Source organism: Curcuma longa, chromosome 11 (genome assembly GCF_044706935.1).
Source record: "Curcuma longa cultivar G26 ecotype Majalengka, Jawa Barat chromosome 11, ITB_CL_G26_1.1, whole genome shotgun sequence".
NCBI lineage: Eukaryota > Viridiplantae > Streptophyta > Magnoliopsida > Zingiberales > Zingiberaceae > Curcuma > Curcuma longa.
In genome coordinates this window covers 20,002,089-20,026,161 of record NC_133871.1, presented here as the reverse complement: position 1 = coordinate 20,026,161, position 24,073 = coordinate 20,002,089, and the positions used below count along the sequence as shown (strand labels likewise).

The following is a 24,073-nucleotide window of genomic DNA, read 5'->3' as shown; positions in this document are numbered from 1 at the left end:
TAAGATATTAAAATAATTAATTCTTATTTTTATGTTTATTTACTAATTTGTTTTAAAATATCAAGTATATAATATAAAAAATGATAACTCAATATTTAAAAAGATATCTGTGCAAATTACTAGTTATCTACTTATTCAATATTATTATATTTAGTCAATATATAAGTATTGATTGTTTAACTAGTTAGAAACTAATTGGATAATTAAATTAGATTTAATAATTATGATAAATTATAGCAATCGAATCCATTTTATCTTTTTTAATTTTTTTTTTTTTAATTTAAGTTTACGTCCCTCCATTCGAAATTGTAAATCTAAACTCCATTTGAAGTTGACTCGTTAATGATTTTAAAAGCCCTTGTTTCAATAGAATTAATTGTAATTATATGATTTAATTTCTCAGTTGATAATGATGCTACCTAAAGAACTTATTTAGGTAACCTATAAAGTCAAGATTTGGGTAGTCTAAACCATATGTTAATTGAATAAAAATGATATTACGAAAACATACATATCAGATTTCATCGAGTTGACTCAACTTTTTAGTAGGTTGAGTAAAGTCGACTAGGTCAACTAGTATTTATCCAACTTAAGAACCTAAACAATGTCATTGGAGCTCCATTTAAAGTCTTAATTCATGAGTCATTAAGCACCAATGCTTTTAGATAACAATTACAATATCCTTCTATCGTATAAACCATTCGAAAGAAAGAATCAAAGTAAACTCTCTTGGTAATATTCTTTTTACCTAAAGTTAAAATTTTTATCTCTAAAGCGAGTTAATATTTACTTATAAGCTAGTTTAGTTTACTTCTAAAGAACATCTCATTTTAAATTAGATTGTAATCGTAAGCTAAAATGACTCCAAAGCAATGAAGTTTGCTTGTGATATTTTACTTCTACACGATAGTTTTTAAAAAATATATATATGTATTTTAAAACCAAAAAGTTGACTTTGTGTTTATGAGAACTTCCAGCAACTTCTAGATTTATTTCATTATCCTATTTAAAGTGACATATTAAATGCCATATATATTATGTTAAATAAAATGTAGTCTTTATTTTTAATATAATTCTGGGAATGTAACGGTATAGTGATGAGCAGGAAGAGTAAAATGGAAAAAAGTACATGTTTTGAAAATTTTAAAAATTAAGTGGGTCGTTTGATAATTTCACAATTTTAAATGCGTCATTAACCATTTACTGTATATAATTTCCACCGTCTCTATCTCTACCAAACACTTGAAGTCGTCGTCGATGACGTAGTCAAAATTTCATTTTCTTAATCGGACGCAGCTGCAACATTATTAGCGCAAAGAAAGAGAGAGAAAATAAAATAAAATAAAATATTGTGTGGTGGCCATTGGTTTGGTCGGCGTCATTTCTCTGACCAGATCGCCTCGATTGAATGATGCATCTGTCCGTTTGACATTTGTAGTTGGGATTGGCGACCATCCACCCAGATCCGGCCACGTAAGCAATCAATTGGGGAAAAAAAATGAAAAAACGCCCTTATTTTATTCTAACTTAATCGATAATGTTACATATTAAAATGATTTACAATGCATTAATTAAAAATATTCATAAAAATATTGGAAGAAAAAATATTATGGGATTGGCTCCGTCAACTTTGACCGACATTACGTCGCGTAATGATTGGAGCAAATACACTGGATCATTATTTTTATTGAACAAAAAAAATACAATTTGGCTGATGATTCGACACCTGTTCCTTGGAGCAGGCAGATCGAACCACTTCCCAACAAGGATCCAAGGGCAAATCAGTAAATCGCATGAAGGGAAACCGATTCTTCTGCGCTAGTCAAAGAATTGAGGCGGTCAAAGAGCGATAGCTCAGTGGGAACGCGGCGTTGGTTGGTGAAGACCCAGCTGCAGTTGGACGGAAGGGACGCAAATCCCCATCATTGTAAACCACATTTACAGAAAAAATAGACCGACAAGAACACTGTTGTCCGGACTCCAGAAACAGTACTTCGTTCCTTTAAAGGAAGAATGGTTGAACGTGGATATTACTGCGTTGACATGGCTTCGCCGTCCATCAGTAAATGCAGAGCAATAGCGTGTAAAAACTTTAGTCGGTAAAAAATTGCTAGCGTGTACAAGATAAACCACCAACCCCCATTTTTTAAAACAAAAAACAAATAACAAAAAACAAAAACACTGGAGGTGGGTTGGTTGGTGGAAGTGTAGCTGTCGCATGTATAAATTGGCATTACAGGAGTCTCTCCTCTCATGCTTTCCACGCCTTCTTGCTAATCAGTCAATCCAGATGGCGATCAGCTTGCAGGCGATGCGCAAGGCGCAGAGAGCTCAAGGTCCGGCCACCATCTTGGCCGTCGGCACCGCCAATCCGCCCAATCTCTACGAGCAGGACACGTATCCCGACTACTACTTCCGCGTCACCAACTCCGAGCACAAGCAGGAGCTCAAGAACAAGTTCCGCCGCATGTGTAAGTTCTTCGATTGATCCTTTTTTGGTTTTCGAAAAAAGTGAATTTTTAATGGGAAAAGCAGAGGATCGAGGTGGAACGGGAGGATTGATTTGGTTTGATTGCAGGCGAGAAGACGATGGTGAAGAGGCGGTATCTTTACCTGACGCCGGAGATCCTGAAGGAGCGGCCGAAGCTGTGCTCGTACATGGAGCCGTCGTTCGACGACCGGCAGGACATCGTGGTGGAGGAGGTGCCGAAGCTGGCCGCGGAGGCAGCGGAGAAGGCCATCAAGGAGTGGGGCGGCGACAAGTCAGCCATCACCCACCTGGTCTTCTGCTCCATCAGCGGCATCGACATGCCCGGAGCTGACTACCGCCTCGCCAAGCTCCTCGGGCTCCCGCTCGCCGTCAACCGCCTGATGCTCTACAGCCAGGCCTGCCACATGGGCGCCGCCATGCTGCGCATAGCCAAGGACATCGCCGAGAACAACCGCTCCGCGCGCGTCCTCGTCGTCGCCTGCGAGATCACCGTGCTCAGCTTCCGCGGCCCGGACGAGCGCGACTTCCAGGCGCTGGCCGGCCAGGCCGGCTTCGGGGACGGCGCCGGCGCGATGATCGTCGGGGCCGACCCCGTCCTCGGCGTCGAGCGCCCGCTCTACCACATCATGTCGGCGACTCAGACGACGGTGCCGGAGAGCGAGAAGGCGGTGGGCGGCCACCTCCGCGAGGTGGGGCTGACCTTCCACTTCTTCAACCAGCTGCCGGCGATCATCGCCGACAACGTGGGGAACAGCCTGGCGGAGGCGTTCGAACCGATCGGGATCAAGGACTGGAACAACATCTTCTGGGTGGCGCACCCGGGCAACTGGGCCATCATGGACGCCATCGAGACCAAGCTGGGCCTGGAACCGAGCAAGCTGGCCACCGCACGCCACGTCTTCTCCGAGTTCGGCAACATGCAGAGCGCCACCGTCTACTTCGTGATGGACGAGCTCAGGAAACGGTCGGCGGCGGAGAACCGGGCGACCACCGGCGACGGGCTCCGGTGGGGCGTGCTCTTCGGCTTCGGCCCCGGCATCAGCATCGAAACCGTCGTGCTCCAAAGCGTGCCGCTTTAGATACGATCATTTTGATATCAATTGCTAGGTTTTGCCAGTGAATTATGAACACGATGATCGATCGATGGAGAGACGATTGCTGTGTATTAAAGAATGTGTGATTAATTAATTACGACATAAAACAAATGTGGGTGTGTTGAAGTACGATCGAGTTACAGTCAAACTTGCTCTGATGACGGTGTTTGTGAAGTAGCTCAGCTTAAACAACCAAATCCATCGGCAACAGATACAACAAACAAACCATACAACTAGAGACGAATCGGCCGACGATTGATTAACGCCTTCTGTTTGTTAATATTATTGCAGATATAATATGAAATCGCAAACCCTTAAACTGCAAATTTTGTTTTTTCTACCATTTCAAACTTTTAAATTGTCTGTCAATGAATAATAACTAACTGTCTAATTCCGATTACCACCTCAAAAGACCTCAATATATATTTTTTTTAAAACAAATTAAAACGTAAAAAATATCCTTATTTGATTATTATATATATATATATATATAACAATTACATACTAATTGTTATAAGATATTAAAATAAAATATTATTTTTAGTTTAATAAGACAAAAAATTATTATACATAAACTACTTTGATAAAAAATAATTAAAATTACTAAAATATGATAAAAATATTTGTAAAATATTATACTAGATATTAAATAGTTCTAATTCTTTTATAGTTTTATAATATTACATGTTTTCCAGACGACCACATCCAACAAGAGGAACTCCACCCACATCATCAATCACGGCATTGTTTAGAAATATCAATCAATCTTGTAGAATTCTCAAAAAAAAAAAAAAAAAAAAAAAACTTGTGACAACTCATTTATTATTCTCAATAATGATTGTATTAAACGAAGAGTAATCACAAACTCAAAAGATTGTATTATCTCTTGTAAATGAGATGCCTTAGATTTTTTATCCGAAAATAAACTCTATTCCACAATTACATCAAGTACATGAACCATAGATGCAAATAATACAATGTCATGAAAATTCAAAAGCACCAACTAACAATTAACACATAAAAAATAACAAATAAATATGATATATGTTTCTAAAATGTCAAAATTGAAAGGCTAAAGGGAAGAGAAGGGAAAATAGGATACCTTCATAAATCACAAGCTAAAAGAGGAGAATATTTTTTTTTTAAAAAAAAAGAGGGTAAGAGGTCGTAGGCTGAAAAGGATTGGGAAGAGGGTTTTGTGGCTCTTTGCTTTTTAAAATAAATTTACTTTATTAATGAAAATTTTAAAGGCATACAAGTTTTTTTTAAAAGTCATTTGGGAGCTTGACTCAGGTTGGGCTATGACTCAAGCACATAGCAAAAGATAAAAATTTTAGAGATGATGTTAAGGTGAATGTGCAAACATATAAAGATGGACAAGATGAGTGAAAATATTAGAGAGAAAATAGAAATTAACTCATTAAGGAAAACTTTAAAAAATATATTTAAGATGGTACAAACATATATGTAGACTACTAATAAATGCTTAGTTAAGTAATGAAAATTATGATAAATGTGCATATAAAACTAGAAAAAGAAAGACCAAAGAATATTTGATTAGCATCAATTAAATAAGATAATTTTATTTAAATATAAATAATGATATAGTATAACGTAGAAGCATATTATTATAGATCATACTTTTAATTTTTGTCCAATTAATTATATTTTATCAATGTTTTTTTTGGATATATAGTCTCTTTTATTGGATAAATTTGTAAATATAATATATATATATATATATATTTAAAATTTAAAATTTGATTCTTTTATTATTTCTCAAGCTTCTTTACCATTCGGCGATGGAACTTTTCTTTGTCCCAAAGTCGTTGGCCACAGTCTTCGATAATAAATGAAAGAAAACCATTTTCAAACGCTTGAGGATGAAGAGATTTGTGCGCTCTCTCGTTTTTTCCAGTGATAATAAAAAAAGATTATCAACATTAAGCGCGACTTTTATCCAACATTGACTAAGTTAGGTGACCTTCCAGAACTTACCAGAAACGCACGGATCACATTTGAACTTTCTGATAGGTCAATTTTTAATCAATTTAAATTATTTTCACGTGTTCGGAAACCGAGTGACCAACCGGGCCACACAGAGTAACCGGATGTCCATTATCAACGAAGGTAAGAAATGGGTATCGAATGCACAATCACTGTGCTGATTAAATATTTGCAAACTGTAAGACCCAGGTTATTACCAGGCTTATTATTCGTCAAAAGCGTGTTTGTAAATAGAGTGCGATGGACAACAAGTAGGTATGTATGTCATCGCTGACGTCATATGGGGAATCACATTGTTGCCTCTTTCGTGTTTCTTTTTGCGCAAGTCATTGATATTCCGTGGGATTCATTAATATTTATTTTTCTGGCGTGTTTCATTTTATCGTGGAGGGCGAATCCTGGCGACTCGAACTCTCGAAGAATCAAGGCCTAGGGCTTCACAGGATCCACGCCCACGCAGGTAAAACTCCAGAAATTTCTCCTCCTTTGTCTCTTCTTCTCGCAAAGTTTCCTAGTTTCTTGGATCAAGACAGCAAGATTTCTCTTCTGCGTTGGTTCATGAGCATGATTTCCCCGCTTTTTCCTCCCCGGTATCATTCGACCGCAAACTGTATGTCCTATTTTGAGATGATTCTGGATTAGATTTCGTCATCTGATCCGTTTGGTCACGATTTGGCAAAATTTTCGCCGTCCCTGTAAGTTATTTGATCTGTCGTTTGCATCACAGAGCTTTGTCGGTGCAAACGATACGACCTTTGGTTACCTAAGAGGCTGCTTAATCTTCTTGGCCTCTCATCTCCGAGATGCCTACTTACACTGCGATCGCTTTGGAAAGGCTTTTGGAGCCTGAGTCACGGGTTCCTGCTCCGAAGCCGCCTCCGGTGGTGACGAACACGGTGGGAAAAGCGGCGCAAGTGTCCACGGTAAGGAAGCGCATTCCCCGGCCGAACATTTCACCTGCCCTCTATGCTACTCCGGAGACTACTCCGCTTCCAGATTCCCCATCATCATGTACATCGGAATCCCCATATCTGATCAATCATAAGAGACGGGGGCCTCGTTTGATTAATCTTTTCCAGAAGAATGATGCCATTGATGGACAATCTAAGCAATCAGAGGTGGAACAGAAGGCTGATGTGGTAAAGGAAATGGAGTATGATATTGGGAACCATGAAGCTGATGGAGTGCAAACTAGCATTGGTGATGCATCATTAACACTCGAAACTAGTGAGGGGAAGCTGCAAAATCAAAATCTGGACACAGGGGAGACGGGAGCTGAGGATTTGAAGAAGCCTGCTTTAGATAATCTTGAAAGAGATGAGGACACCGACGACTTTTTTGACATGCAGAGCATTGCAAGTAGCTCTGAGTTTGAAGATAGCTGTAGTCGATTTAGATCAAATACTCCTCGAGGGGAATTCTTTGATGCTCTTGAAGGTATCTTTTTGTGCTCTTCTCAAGTTCCAATTCTTCATCATGTAATTTGTCGGTATTACATTATTGACCGATGGGCTTTTGTTATTCCATTGCATTTTTCTCTCATTGAATTTTTTTTTACTGTTCTAGCTGTCAAACTTGTTTCTATCTTAGATTTCTAGCCTTTTCTAACTCATTAAGAGAATTGAATAAGCCACCTACTAGACTAGTATGAAGATTTGCATGGGATGTCAACAGGTTTTTGTTGAAGAATACTCAAAATAGTACACAAAGTGTAGAAATAAAAACTCTTACACATTACTTCTACAAGCCTAATATGTGGAAATCAAAGCCATTGACGTGTTCTAATAGTAACTTAAGCTCAATATCTTAGTTTCATGTTAAATTCAATGGTTACCCTATTAGTGAGTATAAATTCAATGGTTACCCTTTATGCATTTCTGGATATTGCCTACCTCGCTCTGTTAGATCTGTTACCATATTAGTGAGTATAATTCTAACAACCACATTAACATGGCTTCTGTTTTCTTGTATGGGATACACTGATATCATCATTTGTCAGAAACACCATTTCATATTCTCAGCAGGATATAATAGAATAATATGGATTTTTAAGCAGTTGTCAGGGAAAGTAGAAGAACAAAAAACACCATGGAACCTACTATTTTTCTACCATATTAATTCAAGGGTAGAATGTTTTATAGTTCTAGTTTTGTGAGATTAAAATACATTCTAGTTTTGGTTCACATCTCTAACAGATAGGTTATTTAGCAATAGTTGCAACTCGTAAATAACACCAACTCTTTTTTTGGTTGGTTCATGCTGTTTCTTGAACTTCAATTTCAGCTCTTAGATGTGCAAAGTGGTAACAAAACTATTTATATAAACATGGTAACTTATAATCTTTTTCTTGATTTTTATCCAAGTAAGTTGATGTCTAGTTTTAAGCTTATACCAGAAGTTAGCTTATGTTTATCATTTATTGTAGAGATCTCTAGTGATGGCACATCACCGTCGCCATCTTCCTATAACAACCTTGAAGCTGAATTTCGTGAGATGAAGCTTCATCTCTTGATGGAGATACAGAAGCGGACACAGGTTGAAGAATCACTGCAGAACTTGCAAAATCTCTGGCAGAGACTGTCCCATCAGCTCTCACTATTAGGCTTTAGTCTTCCTCTTCCACCATCTATCACTGAAGATATGAATACAGAACATAGTGTGGATCCTGTGGTGGAATTGTCCCAGCAGATTTTTGTTGCACGATTTGTTGCTGATGCTGTAGCACGAGGTTCTGCTCGTGCTGAAGTTGAGATGGAGATGGAACCTCAAATTGCATCAAAGAATTTTGAAATTTCTAGGCTATGGGATCGACTCCAGTATTATGAAGCTGCAAATAGGGAAATGTCACATAGGAATCAAGAGGCAGTCGGTGAGAATGCTGGCCTTAAATTATCCTTTAATTTCTTCTTTTCTGTTATCAGTCAACTCCAAAGGCTGTTTCCTTGGTTGATCTTGGTTTTTATTTTCCAAGTTTTATATTACTTTTCTGTTGATATTCAACTTCATAGAGCTGTTTCAGTGGTAACTGGAGTCTTTGTTATGAATATGATAAAAGTATTATTCTCTTTATGTTCATGCTTTAGAAAAGCAAATATAACCTAAGTGAGGTAGGGCTTTGTTCGAGAATGTTAGATTACAATTTTTTTTTTATCTTAGCCAGCACGTTTCATTCCAAAGTAAATTCCTATTGTCACCATTTTCATTTTTTTAATTTTTATTTTTCATTTGCATATATGACAAATTGAACTCTGGTTGCAATAACAGCCTGCAGTTGGGGTTTTTTTGGCTGTTTGATCCCTTATCCTGTCAAAATCTATAATCTACAACCCTTTTGCTTATCTAAAGTATTTTGAATTGAAATCTAATGTTTGTGATACAACTTCTGGCGCTGTAGAAATGGCTAGACAACAACGGAATAGGCGCAAGAGGAGACAGAAATGGTTTTGGCGTTCAATCTGTCTTGCCATTACAATCACTGGCGCTGCTATCACTTGGTCCTATCTTCCTTCAACAGAGGCAATTCCCAGCGAAAGCAAATCTGCTACCAGCGGTGAGCAAGAATGAAGACCTCTAGCATCATAAGAATCAGCTTATCCTATATCAGTGTGTTAAACAAATTTTACCGTCATAGTTAAAGCTGAATACGATCCTCAAGGTAAATAAATCACATACTGCTTGAGTTTGGTGTGTCTATCTTCTATGGTTCCTAGGTCATTGTCTCTATGAGCAATTTTCATTCATTAGATAGTTTTAGCTGCAATTTCATCAGCTTTTAACTAAATAAAAAGACCATAGAAACGGCAACAATTTCAATGGATAGTACTTTTTTCTTTGCATTAGTTCGAGTGTGTGATCATAAACAAACAGGCGTGCAGTTTTTACACCTTGCAATTGTAGCTTTCTCATCTGCCGGGATCTTCAATTCATTTTATCGTACTTGACACCAAGGACTGCTATGGAGATCCTGAATTCAAAATTTGCCTTTACTCGTAATCAGAACCTTGCTTACATAAACATGATCATAACGGATATGCCTACATTTATCCACTATAATGAACATTCATGAAGGAGAATTTTGACGTAAGGGTAAAATTCACTGAGTTATATGATCTTGAGTTTACTGAATTTGAATCACGAAAATAATCTCTTGTAATATGTTAAGTAATGATGTGTGCAACAAATCTAATATTGTCCCATCTTTTTTTGGGACTTTGTATTAATGGGGATTATGTGTATCAGATTGCTTTTTAATGAACATAGATTAGGATATCGGCCATCCCATCATTTTTATTATCAAGTTATGATTGAGGATTGAATGTTAGTGATCATCACAATGATCATCGACCTCAAATCTAGATGCCGAGGATTCTTCTAGAATCACGAGAAACAGCCATTGTCTGCGTAAGTGAAGGGACATAGGAGATGAAGAGTTATGCATGTGCACCAACAAGCGAGAAAAAGATAGTAGTTTTTAGAAAGATTTGAACGCTCAAATTTGTATTTATAAATTCTTCACAAAATTATTATAAGAATTCAGAGCCATACAGTTTTCTTAAAATTTATTATAAAAATTAAGATCTTACAAAAGATAAAAAGCACATGTTTATTTTTTTACTATTTAAATTTAAAATTTGATTTTATGAAATTATATTATATTGGAAAAGGGATAATAAAAATTAAGGTATTTTTCGTCACTATTCTAAACTAATTGGAATATCTATTTATCCCCTCACCAAACGCACGCTATCCGGCTTTCCTCTCCCATCTGCCGTTCGCGTTCATAAAGAATACTCGAGAAACAGGGGGAAGAGAAGAAAGAAAGGGGCAAGCTTCGATTGAGATCGCGACGTGATAATCCGTTTCTGTGTTTGATCTTGTAAAGCTCATCTCCGCCTGTATTAGTTAAGTTCTTCCACTGAATCTTCAGTTTTCTCGCTTGTTTCGCATCGATCGTTCTCTGCTCCTTTTGTTAGGTTAAAATATTGTAGAACCTCTGTTACTTGCCGCTATCCAGGTTAATTGCGTGGTTGGGCGAAAATATTGGATTTCTTCGGGTAAGGGCGGCACCTGTTTCTACTTAGCATTTGCTTAATTTTGGTCAGACATGAACAGATGGTGTTTGATCAATCGCTCATGCTTACTGACGGAGAATGGTAAAGAATAAAAATGAGGAATTTATCTTTTTGGTAGTTTTCGGTGCCCGACTACCCGGATTGGGGTAAAGGATGGCGTCCTCCGCTATGAAGGCGGTGGTGGAGAAGGTCGGACCTGCGGCTGGTAAGCAGGTTCTGTCAATGACCGATGCTGCCGCTGAGAGGATACGTTACTTGCTAAACCTACGGCAGCGGTCTTACCTCCGGCTTGGCGTCAAGGCGCGTGGCTGCAATGGTCTATCCTACACCCTTAACTATGCTGGTAAGCGCCTGTCGTCATCTTTATCTACTGCCTCTTGCCATAGAAATGCTATTTCTCTTTGGATTTGGTAGCCACTCATTTTTTGGGAGGGTCTTTCTTACTATTTATTTATTTAGTTAATTTTGTTTGCCAAAGGTGGCTGTTATTGTCAATCCTTCCTAGTGTTTTTATACATGCTCTAGAGTTTCTATTGCTTCCTTTGCTTTGATTTGTCTTGCTGGTCCAAAGTCCATTTGTGTTAGAATGGTGACATGGTGGTAAAAAAATCTGTTTATTTTGGAAGGTCGATTCAATTGTTTATCAGCTCAACTTTTTTTTTTTTTTTTTTTCATACGGCCGAATCAATCTATCACATTGGTGAACATATATCCTGATGCCTAATCACTTAGGATAATGGTGGCAATTTGGCTCCATTTTGTTATGAGATTGAACTTTGTTGTGAAGCTATTCACTTGATATCCATATATGTCAGAAATCCATGTCTAAATGTCGGTTAAATACTACCTGGTTCAGTAACCTATTATGCATTTTGTCTTTTCTGATATAGCCCATGTTATCTAAATCTATGCATAATTGCTTAGGAAGGTGGTAAAACACAGTTTAGTATTAAGAAAAGCCCACCATATATGCAACTAGCACACTGAGCAATCATAGGCTTCTTCACTGTCTATTACCATGTAACTTGACAACATGATAATCTCAGTTGATCAACAAACATAAGTATCAGTTTGGGAATGTCTGGCTGCTATTGTTCTAGCAACAATCATGTTTTCAAGCATGGGAATTTTCAAATTTTGTTTTTTTTTTGTAAGGTATAAGAGGTACCTGATATTGTGATCAGAGATTAAGTGCTAATAGCACAACAGTCTCGCTGTAATCCTGGTAGAAGAAATTTTTTCACACAGAAAGGATGTTGTCATGCTCTTATACAATGTTAATTTGTCATTGATCTGTTCGTTTATTTCTAGAGCTTGAACTATTGAAAGGAAACCAATCTATATGTTCTGACACAATGTTTGCACAAACATCCATTTTCCCATAATGGTCATATATATTAAGGAGCTATGTTATATGTGTGTTTAAATTTATAAAAGAATGCTTGAGTAGCAATATTTAGACTACTGATTCATGATTGAATCCAGTTCATAGACAAGTACTGGAAGCATACATTTTTGGAAACTCTCCTTCTGTCGATTAGCTATTCATGCCTAGGTTTGATGGAACAAAATAGGAGATCAAAAGTCTGAATTTTCAAGGCATTCTACTTTTGATGTTGTTAATCGGTGATAACATAACATTTACTTAGTGAAACTCGATTTGAGTTTGCAAAACAAAATATAATCGCTATTTAATATCCCATTACGAGGTAGAGTGATTGCCTTCCACAAAACATTTGGCAAAGTTGATTATTTGGTTGCTATTTATCTCTAGCCATTATACCTTAGCTTTAGTTTCAGACTGTTATTGTGGCATCTTGTATTGTATGTCTGACGTTAATATTCAGACTTGATATTGATATCATACGTTGTCACACACAATCTGGTGCTGTTTTGACCTTTGTTATAAGTTTGATGTGAAATTTGGTGCTCTGCAGATGAAAAGGCTAAATTTGATGAACTGGTGGAGGACAAGGGTGTCAAAATACTGGTTGATCCTAAAGCTCTTATGCATGTAATTGGAACACAGATGGATTATGTTGATGATGCACTGAAGTAAGCTTTAGCGCATACACTGCACTTGAGGCATTGTTCGTCTACAGATATTAAATATTTGATACTTTATACTTGCAGGTCAGAATTCATATTTATCAATCCCAACTCGAAAGGGCAATGTGGGTGCGGGGAATCCTTTATGACAAGAAGCAGCACTCCAAATGCTAAACCAGCCGGTCCACAACACAATTCTTCTGCGGCATCTTAATGGAGAGTCTAGTTTTGCAGTCTCAAATTCTGTACTTATTCTCTAATTGACTTTAGTGAGGGCATATAGTTGATGAAATTTGCCTCAAGCAAGCGTTTATTCAAGTCCTAAGTCATTAGATTCCTTACAGTTTAACGATCCCAGGACGAAAATCTTATGCTATCCTGATGATGCCAATGTGGTAACCTGGTGATGCATAAGCAAACAATAAAATATCGATTTTGTTATGTTTGTACATGAACTTTTGGTTTAGTGCCACTGGTCGTATATGAATCTTCTAGTATTATTTTCTACTATTTGTTTGTTTTTCCTTGATCGACAACAAGAGGAGAAGAGAACTAGATTAAGCAGAAGTTTTGAATTTCAAAAGATATTGAGGACTGATATGAATGCATAAGCATTTTTTTTCACTTTTTGGCACATGAAAATAATATAGATTTATTCATACATTTTAGAACATTATTTAATGCACAATTGCAAAATTGCCCAGTTAGCTAGTTGGTTATAATACAAATTGCAAAAAGTAGGTAAAAATTAATTTATGTGTTCGAAAAGTGTTATTTGAAATATGTTTTAAAATAAAAGCTCATCTAGATATATCAACGTACCTTTTTACAAATAGAAACTTTCTTTTAGCATTTCTCCAAAATCATTAATAGCGAACTAAAAGTACAATGGGCGGTGCAGTGCAGTGCAGTTGGCGTCGCATTAGCATCTCTGCCTCAGACAGGTCACGATCATCTATGGCCGTCCATTTGAATTAGCCTACACCGTCAAATAATCTTAACGGATTAGATTAAATTTTTTATCAATTTTTTATTTAACGGGTCTAAATACATCAATCCGTGCGGATTGCGAGTATTTAAATATATTTACTTTAAGGAGCTGAAGAAAGCATTAAGAATAAGTTTAAAAAAAATTAATATATATTTTTTAAAAAAAAAAAAGCTCTTTTAATGATATAAATAAAGAAGGATGGGCTTTTAATAGAGGGGAAAAAAATAATAATATATATAAAAGTAAAGAATTCCAAGGACGGTGGAAAGCGCAAATGCACAAAAGGATTCCATTTTGTTGCCTCGAAGTCCAAATCATGCATAAACTTATACAATGGCAGATGGTACATCATCGTCCACGGCCAAAAGTTCGATGGACACTAGTGTTTACATATATATGTGTATATACATATGAACGTGATATATGATCGAACAAAAAGTTGGGAGGCCACGTAGTTATTTTAAATTTTAAATCTAAGTAGTTTATTTAAGTCTTTAAGTCACATGAAACCCTCTGTTCATGCTCGTTGCAGTTCGATCGATGGCTCTCGAATCTATTAAATTTTATGGTATTTAATTAATAAATCAGTACGAAACATTAACAATAACACATTAATTTAAATCGTGACAGACTTGTTCAGTATTAAAATTCGATTAAAATGCCGTGTCAGTGTCGTTTGCTCACGTGGGAGTTTAAAAGTATTCTCTGCTTTTTTTTTTAACAAAAAAAAAAATTGATGCAAACTAGGGGCGAACGAAGATCGATTAGATTTATCAAAAAAATTAGTTTATTTAATTTTGAATTTATTTGGAAAAAAAGACAAAAACGAGTTAAGATTTACGGACGGAGGATCTTTTAATTTTTGTCAGAAAAAAAATGGTAAAATAAGAGAGAAATTATGGCGATAGACAAAATTGGAATTAGCAGGTGAATTTAATTGGCCAGGGTTCTGCTGGCCAGCTGGCATTGTTTTGTTCTTCACCCTCCCATCTCCACCCCCCACATGGCTCATCACGTCTCCCTGAAACCTCTGCTCTCTCTCTCTCTCTCCGTTAACTCTGCTATAAGTCCCACTTCCTTCTTCTTCCATCCGCTCTATAATTTGGTTCTGCGATCGTCGTCCGCTTCGGTTTCCTTTCCCTCTCTGGTTCTTCCGGTGAATCAAAGCAGTGGTTTTGGGGCTGGTTCTGAGTCCCTAGTTGCTAGCTGTTCTTCCTGCCAAAAGCTTGTCTTTTTAATTTTTTCAGTTTTTGTCTGCCGTTTTTCTTAGATCGTCACATACATGCAGCACGGGTTCCTGTTAGCGTTCCTGATAGATGTCGCCTATCCTAAGTGAGATCCTCCTGGCCGGGTTTATGATCAATTCAACTCTCCGGCGAAGAACGCATTTGGTCCAGTCCTTCTCCGTCGTCTTCCTTTACTGGTTCTACGTTTTCTCATGAACTCGTTGAGCGATTGATCGCCTAAATAGATATATATATATATATATCGTGTTGTTTAGTCTACTTCTGTGTTCGGGTAGTATTAATTAAAAAGTAAAATAATAATAAGCAAAAAAAAAAAAAAAAGAGGAGTTTTCATGGCGTCTCCCTGCGGCGCTTCTTCCGGTTCGAGCCGGCTCTTGAACACCCAGTCGGAGGAGGACCTGATGATCCGGCGGAAGCAGAGGCGGATGCTGTCGAACCGGGAGTCAGCACGGCGGTCCAGGATGAGGAAACAGAAGCACCTCGACGATCTGATGGCGGAGGCGAGCCGGATGAGGGAGGAAAACTGCCGGATGATGACGGCGCTGGCCGTCACCGAACGGCATTGCTCGGCGGTCGAGGCCCAGAACGCCGTGCTGAGAGCCCAGGTGGCGGAACTCGACCTGACGCTGCAGTCGCTGGACAACATCCTCCGCCGATGCGCTTTCGTCGGCTGCGGCGCTGCCGAGGAATGCATGGGGCCATGGAGCTCGATGAGCGCCGACGCGGCGGCGGCGGCGGCGGACGTGTTGGGGCACTTTTTTAATCAACGCCGGGAAGAAGATGGGCAGGGAAAAGTAATCAAATCAGGGCCCATTTAGCGTTGTTGGGCCTGGTGATTTGGTCGGTGTGTCATGTTTCTAGTCTGCATTGTTCTCTATTTAATATTCTGATAATTAATAGCTTGTATTAATGCCTTAATCAGCTTGGATTTTTGGTCCTTTCTGTGCAACGATTATGAATCAAATGACTCACTCGACGATTCAATGTCACCAAACAAAATGCTTCTTTTTTCGTCCCGGGGCAATTGCAACGGTAGGACATCCGGGTGGTCATTGCTTGTTGCTACGGCGTATTTACAGTAATTTTTCTCCAAATGGGGAACGGTCACCCAAAGGAAATTGGGCATCTGGATTGGCCGCCGTATGCGCTTTTTATTTACCCTGGTGGTCGGTGGGAAACTTCCGTGGGATCGGACCGATCACCTTAGAGATGTGGCTACTGGGATTATCATTTTTTTTTTTCGTTCGAAGAAAGAAAGTTTCGTCGCATCATAACTTTTCGTCGCCTCGTAAATATTATCGTCGAGCTTAACAGTATTTGTCCCGACTTCCTTTCTTTTTCTTTTGCACATGCACAAAGTGGAATCCGTCACCTTAGCGGCTTCACACGGTCAGCCCCACAACCATCTGTGAGAAAGAAAGTTTCGTCACATCGTAACCAACTCAGCCTATGTCCGGCTCTCTTTCTTATCTTTCATCGATGTAATTATCTAACAGGTGAAATCGCCTACAGATGGGCCGGGCTTTATTTTATATAATGTGTTACGGCTTTCGGGTTACTGGGCCACGTTGGACCATAAGCACGTGAATCGGCCCTTCCTCCATGCCGCCGACTGAGAGCGGTGGTCGTGCTGGAAGCGAGCGGGGATGACTCCAGTCCCATCGGGAAACCCTAGCCGGCGGCGGTGGAGCTTCACCTGGGAAACACTCTCTTACATCCCCACCCTCCGCCTCTACCTCTTCCACCCGGATGTTGACCCCTCGAAGTGTTGCCGAAACCTCGCTGCATCCCTCCGCCTCGACCAGTTCGTCATCCTCGTCTCCTGGGTCGAGGACGGAGGCGGAGGGAAAGGAGACGGGAACGACGTTGCCCTGAGGGTTCCTGTTCCCAGAGTGTTAATCGACCCGAGCTGCCGCGTGGATTGCAGGGCCACAAGCGATCATGTCGAGATTAAGCTGGCGTTGGTCCTCCCGTTGGATAATCCCGCCGTTTCGGATTTACTTGGGATCCTCGATCCCGGTTCTTGGGACACTGCGAGCGGTGCCGGCGGGGTCTCGAATCGGTCGCTTCCGCTGCCCTTGGATTCGGGTTAGTAAGTATGCTTATAGTTAAAACGCTCTTTTCAATTGTGATAGATTTTGTAGCAATATATTAGTTCTTAAAACGTGAAGTGCATTTTCTCTTCCGTGAAGTTAAGTGGTAAATCAAGTCACCCTATGCTCCCTTTGCATCATCTATAGTGTATTTATGCAAAATGTATGAATATAATGATGAATTCCGTTCCTGATTCGAAGAGTGTAGATTTGGGAACATTAAAATAGACATGAAAACACTAGCATTTAGCAACCAAAGCCAAGTCGACAATATGAGTGGGGTCTGGTCATCATATTTGTAAGAAATAAAAACTACTTGTCTTGGAGACTTCACTCTTTGCGCCTTAGACGTTGCATAATGTCGAGAGGTTATTTAACCTACTGATTTTATGGCTAAAAAATTGCACAGTTCCTTTATCATGAATCTCCTGTACCTTATTTTCTTATCTTGTCTATCATTTTTTTTTTCTGGAATGACATTCAGATATAAAGAACCTTTCTGCTGGTGTTGTGGATTTCTTTTGCAAGTCATGCTCAGCTAAGCTAACGAAACAACACCTGAGGTAAGCATGGGCATCCCATTTTAATTGAACTTACCGTCATACTTTGTCTCACATTATGAACAATGAATGAGTATGATGCATTTAGTTCTTTATAGAGCACTCAAATTGGACATGCTTTGTTGCCATATTGTTTACCTGATGTCAGAGATGCACAACTAGTGTGCTATTTTTCTTTTATTATCCGTCCTCCTTTTTTGCAAAGACTCATATAGTATATCATCTCTGTTTTGAGATATCTTTGGAAACATTTTCTGATATTTCACCATTTTGCAGTTCTGACTTCGAAGTCTTCTGTGGTGTTGTTGTCCTACACTTTGTTCCTTCTGTTCTTCTTGAAGTTAGGCAACTTTCATCATAATCAACCATCTGCAAAGAAATTAGCTTCTATTAGTAATCACAATAGGTCTTATTTCTTTTCTGTATCCAATTTTATTCCTGTTGGTTTTGAAACCTCTGGTTCTTGTAAGCAATAATCTGTAGCACTGTAATGTAAGTTAAATATTTACTTATGATTGGCATCAGACAAGCATCATAGATATCTGACCACACGCATATAGCCTGTGATATTTCTTTTGCTCATCATATTTCTTGTTATTTGTTATGACAAGATCTTGAGAGATAAGCTTAGGTCCTTGATCCAAGAGGAATGGCTCAACTAAGAAGAACAGACGCCACTAATCAGCAGCAATCTGAAATTATATGATGAGCGAGTTTATCATTATTATATGCTTCTGTTGCATAACAGTGTCTATGCTCTTTATGCAAGCCTGTGTGCTTATTCATAGATGGGTCTCAGGTCAGTCTTGCAGATGGACACAATATTGGTGGGAGAGTTTTAATTTAGTGTGTGGAAGCTGCTTTCCTTTTTTGGGTCAAAGAAAGCTGGTTGCTTTTGAACCTTGGTAATTTCTATAACCAAAGTGAAAATTTGATATATGAATTCATGCAGTCGTATTTTTATACTTTGAATATTTGGAGTTTAAATTAGAAAGGAATAGATGGAAGAGGAGATCTTAGGAATGGAGATCTTAAGAATGGAGAACTTGGATAAATAACGGCATAGATGGAAGGGGTGACATTATTGTTAGTCTTGCGAATGGTCATGCTAGCTTACTGTTCCGAACTGGGACAATGGCTCCTATTCAAGATTTTTTTTTCTTGCAGAAGGATAATATTGGTGGGAGAAATTTAGGCTTCATTGATCAACTTAGGTATGCTTTTCAGTTTTTTCCTTGTCTGCTTTGTTTCCATATCATGTGTGGAGAGGTCCATTTTATTATTTTCTATGTGTTTGTCTCATGTGTAAATAAGTATACACTAAAAACAGAAAAGAAATTTGTTTATTTTCATGGTCATGTTACTATGCAGGTCAATGTAAATATACAAGAACTAAATGACTTTGGATTTAGATATGCATGCCACTGTATGTGTCTTCATCTTGAACTTTTAGTTTATTTGTTATTTTCTGTCTTTTTGGAAAATAATCTTCCTACTGAAGTGGTTGCTGCCCTTATCTTCACAATCTCTAATCTGCCTTTTTATCTTGTGTATACTTTATTGGCTTGCAGACAATTTGTGGAAATGCCGTCAGTGAATTGGCAAGAGGTGGCAGACAATTGGTTTGGAAATTGCTGCTGTTCATTTGGCGGTGCAAGTGAGAAGATTGTCTCTCAATATGTTGACAAATACTACTGCTCTGCCGGTACATGCCTACTTGATAGTGCTTCAATAATTTTATGCCAGGATGATCTAGAAGGTTATACAATTCAGGATCTCCTAACTGGATATCCTGATCAACAAATTAATGAGCAAGCATCTAATGGTGTCAGAATTGATTCTGCAAATGGGAGTAGATATTGTCAGTTTGCTGAAGACGTTGCTGCAGGGGCATTGGATTTTTCTTCAAGTAAAATGGGAGGAGCATGTATTGATTTAGCAAAAGTAGCACCTGTTGAAGGGGACATTGATCATTTGTCTTGCTCAAAGCTTACCATTGATGAGATGCTAAGTACTGAAGACGCAAATTTCCTGAATCTTAATTCAGATTATTGCTGTGGAAAATCAGAGAAACATTTTTCAGATCTGCCTAACACCATATCTTCAGATGGTCATTGCCACAACTGTGATGATACAATGTGCAATGTGTTAAATCATACTTCTGGAGGATCTATGCCTGGTCCATCAACCATGCCTAGCAATCAGAAATGGCCACATAATAAGTCTCTTGGAGGTGGCTTTATAATTCCAACATCCAATTTTTCACATGATGTCAAATGGGTTAATGTTTTATGCAAACATTGCTCATCTCTTATTGGGTGTTATCCTTCTTCTAGAAGTGCAAATGTTCCACTAGATGGTGGAATTCGACTATTCAAGTTTTGCATTTCTACCTGTGCTTCAATTGGCAGAACTGGTGACATATTCAGGTGATCCTTTTAATCATAGACTATCTAGGCATAGTAACTTGTCAGAATTAGTGAAGGTTAAAACTTGTCATTATTGTTTGCTGATGTTCTTATATGACAATATTTTAAATTCTTCTCATAAATAAAGTCATGATCATTTATGTCTTTTCAAATTTAACGCTTAATATTTTAGTGGTTTCTTTCCTCTGGATTTGTGTAAGATTTGGCCAAGTGGATATTTTAAAGTTTCTGTAGGTTGCACATTTCTTGTCTATGGAAAGGAGAGACTATTAACAATTGATGTACCACCATCAATGACATTTACATATAAAATTAAATAGCTAAGACTGTATGTATAGCTTTATTCTTTATGTTTTCAAGTTACCAAGTACAAACTGAGCAACTGCATGTAATTTAGCTGAAGGTAGTGTTTAGAAACATAAATTACTCAACTTTTACTGTTTGATAATAGTAAAATCAATCCTTCAACATTTTTTAGATTTAGCAAAAAGTAGTCAATATTTACTCAATTTTCTTCTGTTTTAAGATATTTCTTAATTTTGGCATTTATCTGTGATTCTATGCTTATTTTGTCTTTTGGTACGTATGTAATCTTTTTGTCCTCTCTTTTTGAATTTTGGTTGTGTAACCTTTGTGTTGATAGTATTATAGATAGTGTTCAATTGAGAGCGCTACTACTTTCAACTGATTCAGATTCACATAATAGTGGCTAGCAATTGTTCTTGTTTTTATGCAACTCAATTGTGCACTGAGTATTGTACTTTTCTGGTAATTAGTAAATACTGGATTCTTCTTATTTTTCTGCTTTATGATGTAAAATGTAAGCTTTTGTTACAGTATGCCATTTGCAGTTTGTTATTTGATTTGATTGATTTACAGTTTCTGCTATTTTGTTTTACCCACTCAAGCTATGTTCTTAACAGCTGAATGCATACTTTTTTAGAAATCACACTTTGCCGAGAGTTTTTGCCAATTTGCTACTAGAAAGTGCAGAAGATGAACTTTCGTACCGGATAATGGTTAGGGACATGAATTCAGGGACTCCAATGCTACTGCTGATTTTCTTAAGTTCAAAATCTTGGAGTTCTAGTGGCTATTGCATGGAAAATGTTAGTACAGGACCACTCCCTTCTGCAGATTTGCAACCTCTTCTGAAAGTACTATTTTCTGATTGCAGCATTGATTCAAAAGCAAGTGCAAGGTAATAATAGTCTCTTCTATTTCGATTATTTATTACCCCTTAACTTTCATCAACTATGGACCTAATGGTGTAAAAAGATCCATATAGCAAACTTCACCTAGTAGAATAAGACTTGGATGTTGTTGTTGTATCTTTCATCATGTATGTTCACAAGGTAGATGAATTACATGATATTTTCATTGCATTAGAATATTGATTATACTAAAGATGTATTTTGGCTATATGAAGTATTTCGTTTTTTGTTTGTATTTTTGCATATCAGTTAGGGTGTAGGGTTTAGTGGCAGCACTCATGCTTTTAAGTTTTAATGAATCATTGGCTGGCATTCACTCTTACGAGTGGTTAGTTAATGTTGGCCATTATCAGGGCCTCTCTAACTTAACAAGTTCGCATGTTAGAAGTTAGAACATTGTGGAGGTACACTTGCACCTTCCTGCTTTGTCCGCTAGCTAAAGTCATGAATTAGCATAAGATATCAATATATGGTTGGTAATTTGAGTTGGTGGGTCATAAATGGGGAATGTCTCATTAACCTGCAACACATTTAATACAAACTCATATCCAACTCATGTCATATATGGGCAAAACGGGTTAGATTTTATGACTCGTATGTACCCCATTTATAGCTTAGATAGAGTATCTGAGTCATAGGACTGACACGTTTATCTGTTTAGTTATGGATCATTAGAGGATCAACCCTTTATGACCCAAACTTGTTTAGCTCAATCCGATCCTAAAAAATTTTGACTCAGGGTTGGGTCAATTTTTTTGCGATCCTTATATCAACAGTAAAATCAGATTAACAAATCTAAAATGTTGAACAACAAACCTTTTTCACTCCAAGTTCTGGAAGGGAATGCATACTATGTATGGACTGCATATTGTTACACCATAATTGTACATTATATTGGTGGTGACAACGTGAAAAGGGATGTTAAATACATGCTACCTTTGCAACTTGTAACTATTGTATTGGACAAACAAAAGCAAATTTGAGAAAAAGAAATAGAACAAAAAAAGTCATGTTGGGATTAAAGCCAATCTAGTTTCACCTTTTACCTAGATCCTGAGTAATTAAACCAATATCACTTATTGGATGCTGATGATTCATATGTAGAATTTCAAAAACACTGCAAGAAAGTGCTATACATTTTGAGATGACACTATCCATTTCAAAATGGATCTAGAACTGCCCCTACATGATTTTAAATAATGCATGATTATTGGCACTTTGATCCTGTACTCATATGATCATATTTTTTTTCCTAAAAGCATGCATATGCTAACACTTGCAGGATTATTGAGGACTGGTCAACTAGAAATCATGCTGAGGAGGTTTATATGATGACCCACCTAATAGACGAGTTGACAATTTACCTGAAATCAGCTTTCTCCAAGTTGCCGCCATCTTGTTCTTCCTTACAAGGGATGTCCTTGTCATCACTGGAAAGATGACTAGTGTCAATCTAATCTTATCCATCAGATTGGAGCTTAATTCCTTTGGAGTCAGGATCACATCAATAATAAGATCATCAATTCTCCATGAATTGCTTTTGTTTCCAGCAACTCGTGGAGATGTTCATATGGTTTCAGGAGGTTCTAAAGTAAAGGAAGGACTTTGGTGCGCTCACAAGTTTTGTTCTGCAGCGTGTCATAGTTTTCAGATTCTCTTTACGCTGTTTTATCAAAGACCACACCTGTAGTTGAATGCTTTGTCAGCTGCATCGACGTTTGTTTGGACAAAAATGCCAGCATGGTCTCAGGCCCGATGCTGATCATGCACCATAAAAAAAAAAGCGTTACAGAATCCACGCAATCGATACGTAAAATTTATAAAGCGGAATGTAATTGGCTTGGTTTATGAACTCAATCATGTACTAGTTACTCTTCTCTTGTATTCTGGGTCTTTTTACCCCCAGATAGATATCAAATTAGGAATTTCCACCCGTATGGTGCTCGAACATTTTTCTATACGTGGTGGCATTCAAATGTTTGGGTTTTTTCCTTCATCTTTTTGTTACACTCGTCTCGTATATATTTATTTATAAAAGATAGATTTCGTCAGCTATCAAGTTAGCATGTGATCATCAAGCTCAACGGACTCTTGGAAAACCAATGTATAGTTTCTAACGTTGTGGATGGTTAATTAGTTTGATTCATTAAATTCTTTAATTTTAATTTTTTTTTGTTTTCTGAAAAAAAATATAAAAATTTGCACATCAAATAGTCAAAAGTGCTATACTATAAAGAATTCATATTCAAGTGACACACTTTGTCCGAGACACAGACGGCGTGAGTACACATCATAACTTTAGACATGGTGCTGTGTCACTTTATTCTCCACTATTGTCTTGCATTATAATGTGCAAATATTTTGAAGCATAATGTTTTTGTCCACTAGCTTCAGAAAATCACACTCTTCGTCGTCAAGTTGAAGCAATCCCAAAGCTTAAAGTGTACCCCATTCACTCGCACACCCATTATTTCGTATTATATTGCTCTTGGTGCAATACCACTTCTCAGCCACTTTGTTAGACTGCGAACACAACTTTGCTCAACTAATAATTTTAAATCAAGTCACTCGTTAAGTATTCAACTCTCTTTAATTTGTTAATTCAAAGGTATATGGTTCGCCTTTTTTGTTCCTTAATAATTAATATATGGTTCCCTTTATATGACATGATTCCAATATCCCCATTATTCATGATTAATTATAAGGCCAAAGCATTCTGGTCAAGATAAGAAAAGGGGACCTACATTGAGCAAATTAATGTGTATGAGGCAAGCTTTATGTATATAAACCTATACATTTCAATCGATATTCCTCGAATGGTATTGT

The 24,073-nt window shown here is 37.7% G+C and overlaps 5 protein-coding genes across 9 annotated transcripts; all 5 read left to right on the top strand.

Moving 5' to 3' along the window:
* Positions 1 to 2,267: 2,267 nt before the first annotated feature.
* LOC141839263 (curcumin synthase 2) lies at positions 2,268 to 3,714 on the top strand. The gene is made up of 2 exons (XM_074726976.1): positions 2,268 to 2,471; positions 2,579 to 3,714. Exons 1-2 carry the CDS (start codon positions 2,291 to 2,293, stop codon positions 3,568 to 3,570), a joined length of 1,173 nt encoding a protein of 390 aa, XP_074583077.1. The 5' UTR covers positions 2,268 to 2,290; the 3' UTR covers positions 3,571 to 3,714.
* A 2,250-nt stretch (positions 3,715 to 5,964) lies between these two features.
* Positions 5,965 to 9,283, top strand: LOC141842284 (uncharacterized). Its single transcript, XM_074730495.1, has 4 exons — positions 5,965 to 6,052; positions 6,320 to 7,029; positions 8,018 to 8,461; positions 8,987 to 9,283. The coding sequence occupies exons 2-4, from the start codon at positions 6,396 to 6,398 to the stop codon at positions 9,154 to 9,156; spliced, it is 1,248 nt and encodes a 415-aa protein (XP_074586596.1). The 5' UTR covers positions 5,965 to 6,052; positions 6,320 to 6,395; the 3' UTR covers positions 9,157 to 9,283.
* A 1,068-nt stretch (positions 9,284 to 10,351) lies between these two features.
* On the top strand, positions 10,352 to 13,033 carry LOC141840337 (iron-sulfur assembly protein IscA-like 1, mitochondrial). Of its 5 annotated transcripts, none has more exons than XM_074728295.1 (5): positions 10,352 to 10,468; positions 10,607 to 10,646; positions 10,783 to 11,007; positions 12,602 to 12,719; positions 12,798 to 13,033. In XM_074728295.1, the coding sequence occupies exons 3-5, from the start codon at positions 10,818 to 10,820 to the stop codon at positions 12,925 to 12,927; spliced, it is 438 nt and encodes a 145-aa protein (XP_074584396.1). In that variant the 5' UTR covers positions 10,352 to 10,468; positions 10,607 to 10,646; positions 10,783 to 10,817; the 3' UTR covers positions 12,928 to 13,033. The 5 variants fall into 5 exon arrangements, with proteins under 5 accessions (XP_074584396.1, XP_074584393.1, XP_074584395.1 ...); XM_074728292.1 differs by having other exon boundaries at positions 10,352 to 10,493; XM_074728294.1 differs by having other exon boundaries at positions 10,607 to 11,007.
* Positions 13,034 to 14,721: 1,688 nt separating this feature from the next.
* LOC141841343 (bZIP transcription factor 44-like) lies at positions 14,722 to 15,869 on the top strand. Its single transcript, XM_074729501.1, has one exon. It carries the CDS (start codon positions 15,284 to 15,286, stop codon positions 15,767 to 15,769), a length of 486 nt encoding a protein of 161 aa, XP_074585602.1. The 5' UTR covers positions 14,722 to 15,283; the 3' UTR covers positions 15,770 to 15,869.
* Positions 15,870 to 16,534: 665 nt separating this feature from the next.
* On the top strand, positions 16,535 to 23,242 carry LOC141841990 (uncharacterized). The gene is made up of 5 exons (XM_074730206.1): positions 16,535 to 17,039; positions 17,529 to 17,607; positions 19,176 to 20,033; positions 20,977 to 21,234; positions 22,530 to 23,242. Exons 1-5 carry the CDS (start codon positions 16,598 to 16,600, stop codon positions 22,687 to 22,689), a joined length of 1,797 nt encoding a protein of 598 aa, XP_074586307.1. The 5' UTR covers positions 16,535 to 16,597; the 3' UTR covers positions 22,690 to 23,242.
* Positions 23,243 to 24,073: the final 831 nt, after the last annotated feature.